Source organism: Trifolium pratense, linkage group LG4 (genome assembly GCF_020283565.1).
Source record: "Trifolium pratense cultivar HEN17-A07 linkage group LG4, ARS_RC_1.1, whole genome shotgun sequence".
Classification (NCBI taxonomy): Eukaryota; Viridiplantae; Streptophyta; class Magnoliopsida; order Fabales; family Fabaceae; genus Trifolium; species Trifolium pratense.
In genome coordinates this window covers 45,359,563-45,368,775 of record NC_060062.1, presented here as the reverse complement: position 1 = coordinate 45,368,775, position 9,213 = coordinate 45,359,563, and the positions used below count along the sequence as shown (strand labels likewise).

Sequence of the window (9,213 nt, the reverse complement as noted above, 5' to 3'; positions counted from 1 at the left end):
TAGTGTTTTACTATTGAATTTGATTACTAATAATCTTCAAATACCTTTTTTTTTTCTTTCTACACACGTGATAACAGATTAATCAAAATAAAAAATACGGGAATAGATAGTTAATTCTATTTACGGTCAAATATTGTAGTTGATTCAATTACATAATTAATCGCAATTTTATAATTTTAAATGTGATTTAAATCAATCACAAATTTATATGGGAATCAATATTTTTTTTCATATCCTCTTCAAACCTTAATTGCATCATTTTTTTCTTTCTTATTAATCTATAGAAATAGTTTACGATTCATTTTTATCCGAAATCACCTTTATATTTAATGTTTCTTTCGTATTTTTTGTTATTTCATTGTCTTAATTCGACATTGTTTGTTTTGATTTTTCATCTTATGCGGCGTGTATTTTATTTTTCCGTTTTAGTGCGGTGTTCATTTATTTTAAGATGAAGGATTGATTGTTTCAAAAAAAAGATTTGTTTTGATATAATACGAATCCAATAAATGATTTTTCTGTGATTAATGCTACAAATTCAAAGGCATTGAAATTAGAGTCATGCTAACCGGTGCCCTCGGGGCACTGGTTAAGGAAACCAAAAACAGAAAGTTTTGAAATGAAAAGAACACTTTTTAAACTTTCGAGGAGTTGACTGCACAAACTCCAATGTCAAATTACTATTTTTGCATCCTTAACCAGTGCCCCGGGGGCACTGTTTAGCATTTTCCTTGAAATTATGAGCACTTTAACAAAATCATATTTGTTATTGGGAAATTGAGTTCAGATATGCTCCATTTATATATCCTCCATTACCTTTCCAGTACCTTTATAGATGTTTGCCATGTGGCAAAAAAGAATCTAATGGTCCAGATTATTTGTTTAATAATAATAATAAAAATAAAATAAAAGAAACAACTTTCTCTCTTCTTCCCTGCTACAGCTCTACTCTTTCTGTCACTGCAACTCCGCCGTACCGGTACTGTAACCTTCATCACACCAATCAGCACCACCACTCACTCACTCACTCACTCACTCATAACCTTCATAACGCAAAAAAAAAAACAAATACAAGCAACAAAACAGCAAACAACAAAACGAAAGCCTTCTCCAACATACACAAAAGCCCCTTAACTAATTCTTTAACCGATAGTACACTTATAGCCACATATCAATGAGCAACAACAATATACACTTAGAAGACAAGCGCAAAACTGTGAGGGAACAAAGTTACAAAAAATTATAATTTCTTCAAACATAGAAACTCAAAATTGATTACAATCTAGCCACCCATCCCTAAAATTACATCCTAAAATTGATTACAACAAACAATCTTCAATTTCAATCAAGTGAGCAAGTGTGTTGGTACTGATAATGAGATGGGACGGCGACGGTGACGGCGTTGGGACGGAGAGAGATTTGACGGCGGCAGTTGTGAGGAAGAAGATGAACGGTGGAAAAGGAAGTTTACACAGTTTATGTGTTTTTATTATTTTTTTATTTTCTTTTTCTTTTCATTACATTTTAAATTTGGACCATTGATTAGATTTTATCCACGTGTCACAATCTGGGAAAGGTACTGGAAAGGTAATGGAGGATATATAAATGGAGCATATCTGAACTCTGGGAAATTAGAAGGGAATTGCCCCAAAAAAATTAGAGTTATTAGGAAATTAAATTTAGGGAATTTGCCTAAGGAACACGGAATTTAATATATGATTATTTTTTTGTATTTGTATAATTAATCTTTCTTATATTAGTTTATATTAAGTTTCTTTATTTTTGTTTTTTGTTGTTATTAAGTTTTTTTATTTGAATACGTTTATCGACATTGTTACCTAGAACTCATTAATTATTTTGTTTACGAGATTTATTTTAATTTATAATTTTATCGTATGATAGACGACTCTCAAAGCTGCTTCAAGTAAAGCGGTTCAATATGAGAGAGCGTGTTCTGACAATTAACATGTCTTCATACCGTTTGCTTTTGAAATTTTTGGTTTCCTAACATCAGATGCTATGAATATTTTGAAATTAAAGAGTTCAAAGAGTCATACATAATAATGTGATATCTCATAATTAAGGAGGGTGTATTGGATTGAGATTTCATGGGATTTTAAAAGACTTTTTTATGACAAAAAAATCTTGAGGTATTCAATCAAGACTTTTACAAAAGTTAAATAAATCTTGTGGTATTCAATTAAGACAAACATGATTTTTTTTTCAGGGCAATAAAATCCGTTGGTATTCAATTGAGATTTGGTACTACTTTTAAAATGTCTACTGGTATTCAAAAGTCTACCGATTTTGATGGATTCTTCTATGGAATGGATTTTGAGAGACTTTTTAGTTGAAAATACACTTGATAGACTTTTTCAACAATCTCACCAAAAGCCTTGAGACTTTTTTGAAATCTCCAAGACTTTTTATTTTCATCATCACTGTATCAAATTTTTTTTTCTTTATTTTTTCATAGTTCATCATCACTGCACTCCTTCTTCTTTTCTTTGTTCACTTGTTCAAGAATCTCACCAAAAGACTTGAGACTTTTTCAAACTCTCCAAGATTTTTTATTTTCATCATCATTATATCAGTTCTTCTTCTTCTTCTTCTTCTTCTTCTTCTTCTTCTATCAAATATGTTTTTTTGCAAAAAAATATTTTAACAAATTCTACATCTTTTTTACAAACTTTTGATTCAATACAACTTTTTACGGCAATTTTTTTTTCGTTACCTTCATCTGCTTCTTTTCCCATCAATGGTGATAATGGTTTTTATTTGTGATTAGAAACATATACGTGAAAAAAATTTAAGGCTTTTTTTTTGTTTAAAAATTTGGATTCCCAAAAAAATATAATTTCTTTTATTAAAATTTATTGATTCTTTTAAAATTTGCCTAATATACAAAAGTTTCTTAATATATAAAGTATTATGAAATCTTGATTGTAAAAAGTTTTTTGAAAAAAATCTCTCAAAATCCATTCAAATCACGTGTTAAAAATCTTGATTGTAAAAAAGTCTCTGTAAAAAAGTCTTTAAAATCTCACAAAATCAATATAGTCCAACAAAATCTCATAAAATCATCAAGACTTTTTTTGCCAAAATTGTCTCATGAAATCCCAATCCAATACACCCCTATCGACATTGTTACCTAGAACTCATTAATTATTTTGTTTACGAGATTTATTTTAATTTATAATTTTATCGTATGATAGACGACTCTCAAAGCTGCTTCAAGTAAAGCGGTTCAATATGAGAGAGCGTGTTCTGACAATTAACATGTCTTCATACCGTTTGCTTTTGAAATTTTTGGTTTCCTAACATCAGATGCTATGAATATTTTGAAATTAAAGAGTTCAAAGAGTCATACATAATAATGTGATATCTCATAATTAAGTGTCTAGATGTAATATTTAAAAGGATTACTTTTGTCATTCAAAAAGAGTTAACGGCGCAGCTTGTTGTACGCTCGATGCTATGAATAATTAAAAAGAGTATAAATTAAAAGAAAAGAACATGTGGTCAATCAGGTATAATTAAAATGTTATATCATTTTTTAATGAATAAATAAGCACTACATCATTAGAAAATTGCAAATTGATATTAAATATACCCTGTTAGATCTATTATGTCATGCAAAATAAGTGTAATTTTTACCAAAAAGCTAGAAATGTAGAATAAATCATGTGATTATAATGCATCGATCTCAATAATTGAGTTAGTGAACAAGATCCCGTTAATAATGTTTGATTGTTTATTAGATTTTTTACATGTGATACAATATTATTATATATAAGAATAAGACACGATTAACAAAAATAACAAACACGACAAAAAATATTAATAATAATAATCGAATTTTTATTTATGAAAAGAGAGATGACAATGATGTGAATCAATAAAATAAACAGAAAATGAGTAGTTAAGAAGAAAAGACAATTAATGATAATCTTTTCTTAATTTATTGATAAACAATTAATATCTTCTATTTTGAAAAGGCAATACAGTGAAAGAAGCTCAACCAACGGTCCACAGATGACGAATAAAAGTTTAAATTTTCGTGTGCAATATTGTTCCTTAATTGACTCATTAAAAAATAGAGTTAAGAAAAACTAATTAATTGACTCATTAATAAAATTTGAAAAAATTCACAAAGTAGTACATTAATTGCTCGAAAAATCCATATATTATCTATGGAGTTATATTTGTAAAAAGATAACAAAAAATTAAGAATATTAACTAATAGGAGAGAGAACAGTTTTTAAGAAAAAACTAATTAATTGACTCATTAATAAGATTTGAAAAAACTCACAAAGTAGGGTATTAATTGCTCCTTATTTGTGTAATATTGCACAAGTTGGAAAAATCCATATATTATCTAGAGTTATGTTTGTAAAAAAAAAAATATATTAACCAAGGAAACTACAACAAATCTAATAAATTGATCGTACCTGGATCAGAAGTTAGATGGCCCGCAAGCACGTCAGTAAGTTGAGCAATCCACAAAGGGGGTTGTACTAGCAGTAGATCTGACGTTCAAGTTAGTCGAGGTACAAGTTAGAAAGTGAGAAAGTATAGGAGGGTTTATGTACTGCCCCAGCGCTGGGCCAAACGTCTCCATTATGGGCCGAGTTTATCTGCTCATAATGGATGACTGTCTGGATTTCTACGTGGAAGTAAGGATGAGCCGTTCGTTCTCATCATCCTGGGCCAAACCATTCGTTGATCAAGGATAATGGATATGTTTGGATGATGACGTGTCCTCGAGGGAGGAGCATGTGGTTCACGCGCGCCTTATGATCTAAACGGATCCGATCGTGCTCTTTTGGGAGGGAGGAGCATGTGGTTCACGCGCGCCTTATGATCTAAACGGATCAGATCATGCTCTTTTGGGTTGTCCTTGACGTCCTAATGGATTGGGCCGTGCTCGACGCTGGGCCTACCTTAGACTCGGTCCAGAACATAAATGATATAAAAAAAAATAAAAATTATATTATGTCCCATGAGTCCTAGCTCAACTGACAAAAATGCTGAAATTGTTAGGCCGGACGTCATGACCCGGGTTTGAATCCGGGATCTTTCAATTACATGTGAGTTTAATTTCAGTTGATTACTACTTCATCTAAGGAAAAAAAAAATAATAACTTATATTATTACTTTTCAAACCAAAATCATGGTTTGTACTTTGTATAAAGGGATTAAATCTCTAGTTTGAAATCTGCAAGTGTGCAATAGTGTGCCTGCGTGAATTGCTATTGTGTAATTGTTGTTATGCGTGAAACCAAAGGTGGCGCAACAGTAACTCCCGAGAGAAAGAGAAACAGTGAGGGCGCAGCAAGAGAGAAGAAGAATTAGTAGTGAAGAAAGTGCCTTAGGCAGACTAAAACTACATTTAAGTCTAATTATCTTGAAACAAACTTAGCTATATTAAAAAGAAAGAAATGTTATGCTATATTGCAACACTTCATACACATTGTTATCTTCTAAACACTTTATCATTGAAAGAAATTCATGTGAGTTCACACTCTACTTGGTGTTTGTGGGAACTATTTGTGCATTAATTGTTCATGTTAAGATGACATAAACTCCAATGCTGCAATGCTTAGGTTCTTCACAAGTCCCTTTATGCTCAAGTTGTACCCTTCACCAATCTGTACAATAGTAATATTAGTATTAATTATAATCAAATACAGAAAATAATGAAAAATATATTATCAGTCTTTTATTAACCTTTACCTCAGCAATGATGGTAATGTCAAGGATAGAATCTCCAAAGCCTAAAACAATGTTATTGACAACAAATAGTTGATAACTTTGAATCTCAGTGATGATTTTAACAAGAAGTCCATCATGCTTGTTGGATATGCCTTGAAATCTCGGTAACAAGAAGTCAGAAAATCATGGTTTTGGGAGATTCTGCCTGCTCACGCCCAGGCGTGGGAGCTGGCGCCCAGGCGTGCAGAACTGGGATCAATTCTGCCTTCTCACGCCCAGGCGTGGGAGCTCACGCCCAGGCGCAGCGCGTTTTGACAGCATGTGTTGTTTTGCTGTTTTTTTTGGGAAAAATCTTTTCTTGGAGGATATTCTGACTTGGATTTGTTTTATTTTAAAACAGATTTGTTACTAATTTTTGGCATATATTTTTCTATAAATAGGGATCACTTTATTCATAGAAAAATTGAGTAGAGATGTAGAGACAAGGATTAGGGTTTGCCACCACACAAGGGCTAGGGTTTTAGAGAGGAAAAAGGAGTTTTCTCTTGGTACAACTCTAGGGTGGGCAAACTATCTTTGTGGTACACCTTGGGAAACACTTATCAAATTGAGTCTCTTGGCCACGGGAAGAGATTCGGGTTTTTTGGGTAGAATTAGGATTAATTCTTGTAACTCAATTGAAACTCTTTGTAAAGTTACTTGTTTGATATAGTGGAACGGAGGGGCTGCTCTCTCCCCCAGACTAGGTCATTATTGGACCGAACTGGGTAAACAAATTATCGTGTTCTTTCTTCTCCTTTATCTTGTTTATCGGTTATTATTATTATTGCTTATTCCACTTAATTATTGGTTGCCGTTCTATTGCTCCACACATCAAGTTATTTTATTGGTGTGATTTTATTGACGAATTCACAACAATTGGCGCCCACCGTGGGGCAATCGGAACAATTTGAAGTGAGCACCATGGTTTCTAAGTGGGATATCGAGGGACTTTCCGAAAGCAATTTGAAATTGTGGAAAGTGAAGATGGAAGCAATTTTAATGTTCGGGAAGATGGGTAAAACATGGAGTGTTGTTACTCGGTGCCTCGAAGATAACGAGTTAATGGAGATGGCGAAGAAGGTCAGCCTGGAGAGGCGGTGGTAATAATACTCGACATCGGCCTGGAGAGGCGGTGGTAATAATACTTGGGTTACTTCTGAAACAACAACTTTATTATTATGTAGAGGTGCTAGTGGAAGTTGAGAACATGTGGAGTATTTGGGTCATGGACTTTTGATGCTCCTATCACATGTGTTCAAAGAATGAATACTTTGAGACTCTAGAGTTAGTTGAAGGTGGAGTTGTTCATCTTGAAAACGGAAAGCTTGAAGGTTTTAAGGTATGTTCAGTTTGTCTTACGAAGTTTAACAATCGTGAGTTTCTTTACACGATGTGAGGTATATTTCTGAACTTAGATGCAAAGATAGTTGGTCATGCATCTATAACTAGTGGTGACTCTCATAATGTGGTTGAGTTGTGGGACTTCGGGTGGACCTGTTAGTGACATGTGTTTAGTTGGACTAGTGAACAAGGTTTACTAGGTGTTGAACTGAACTGGAATTGTTGGAGACTAACAATAGCTTGAAGTATGTTTCAGAGGAGTTGAATAGGTCTTGCGTGTTACAAGGTGGAGATCATGGTGGGTATACTTTGGTGGAAACTCAGTTTGAGGTGGAGTCTTCCAATAGTGGTAGACAGTCAACATTAGCTCTTGGCTATCTAATCGTAGATATGGAGGAGAGTGGTATTGTTGAACCAAAGGGGATGACCATGGAGACCTTGTGGATTATGTTTCAATTGTGGCTGAAGAAGTGCAAGACCTTGAGAGGATCTTCAGTGAGGCAATTGAAAGCAACGGTGATCAGACTTGGTAACTTGTGAGACTGCTGGAGGTAGTTGGATACAAGGAGAGTTTGATGTTGCAGCTTGTGGAACCACCTAAAATTCCAAGGTTGGTTTGGAGCCAAGCAAAACTTCGAGAGTACGGAAGGCATTCCGGGGTCGAAGAGTGGTGAAGGCTTGTAGGGCTATCGCAAAATCCCATGGATAGTCGGAGGCAAGCGATTCTTCAGGAGGACGGAAAAGGCACAATCCGGGGGCTGAAGAGGGATGGTGGAGCTTGTTGAGCTATCTAAAATTCCGATGATAGTTGGTAGCAAGCGTTTCTTCAGGGAGGTACGGAGTTGACCACTTCGGAGTCTGAAGAGGGGACGGTGAATCTTGTGGAGCTACCTAAAATCCTATGGTAGTGGGATGCAAGATCTTCATGAGAGCGGAAGGCATTCCGAGGATGAAGAGGGAGGTACAATCCGGTGATCTTGAATAGAAGATTCAAGATGGAGAGAGCAGCACGGTGGTTGATGGGATCACCATCGATTTAAAGGCAAGGTGGAGAATTGTTGGATATGCCTTGAAATCTCGGTAACAAGAAGTCAGAAAATCATGGTTTTGGGAGATTCTGCCTGCTCACGCCCAGGCGTGGGAGCTGGCGCCCAGGCGTGCAGAACTGGGATCAATTCTGCCTTCTCACGCCCAGGCGTGGGAGCTCACGCCCAGGCGCAGCGCGTTTTGACAGCATGTGTTGTTTTGCTGTTTTTTTTGGGAAAAATCTTTTCTTGGAGGATATTCTGACTTGGATTTGTTTTATTTTAAAACAGATTTGTTACTAATTTTTTGGCATATATTTTTCTATAAATAGGGATCACTTTATTCATAGAAAAATTGAGTAGAGATGTAGAGACAAGGATTAGGGTTTGCCACCACACAAGGGCTAGGGTTTTAGAGAGGAAAAAGAGTTTTCTCTTGGTACAACTCTAGGGTGGGCAAACTATCTTTGTGGTACTCCTTGGGAAACACTTATCAAATTGAGTCTCTTGGCCACGGGAAGAGATTCGGGTTTTTTGGGTAGAATTAGGATTAATTCTTGTAACTCAATTGGAACTCTTTGTAAAGTTACTTGTTTGATATAGTGGAACGGAGGGGCTGCTCTCTCCCCCAGACTAGGTCATTATTGGACCGAACTGGGTAAACAAATTATCGTGTTCTTTCTTCTCCTTTATCTTGTTTATCGGTTATTATTATTATTGCTTATTCCACTTAATTATTGGTTGCCGTTCTATTGCTCCACACATCAAGTTCTTTTATTGGTGTGATTTTATTGACGAATTCACAACAATGCTTTTGGCAGTGGATCCGAATCAACATATCTTTCCCTTTCACTTTTGCTTCCACCTTGAAGAGTGATTGACCAGTGGCAATACCATCAGCCGCACTTTCAGTTTCAGTGTTCTCATGAGATGATGAGTAATGCTCGTTGCTGCAGACGTCAGGTTTAGTCGTAACCACCATGGACTGATCTGCATTTGTTTTCTCCCCCGGCTCTTCTAAAACTGCCAAACGCTCTTTAAGCTCTTTGAGGTATTTGATTGTATCCGCTAATATCGAAGCCTTGTCCAT

General features: G+C 35.0%; 1 protein-coding gene across 1 annotated transcript; it reads right to left on the bottom strand.

The window, feature by feature from the left end:
- Positions 1 to 5,570: 5,570 nt before the first annotated feature.
- On the bottom strand, positions 5,571 to 9,213 carry LOC123922755 (transcription factor NAI1-like). Its single transcript, XM_045975447.1, has 3 exons — positions 8,928 to 9,213; positions 5,737 to 5,867; positions 5,571 to 5,651 (listed from the first exon to the last, which is right to left on the bottom strand). Exons 1-3 carry the CDS (start codon positions 9,211 to 9,213, stop codon positions 5,571 to 5,573), a joined length of 498 nt encoding a protein of 165 aa, XP_045831403.1.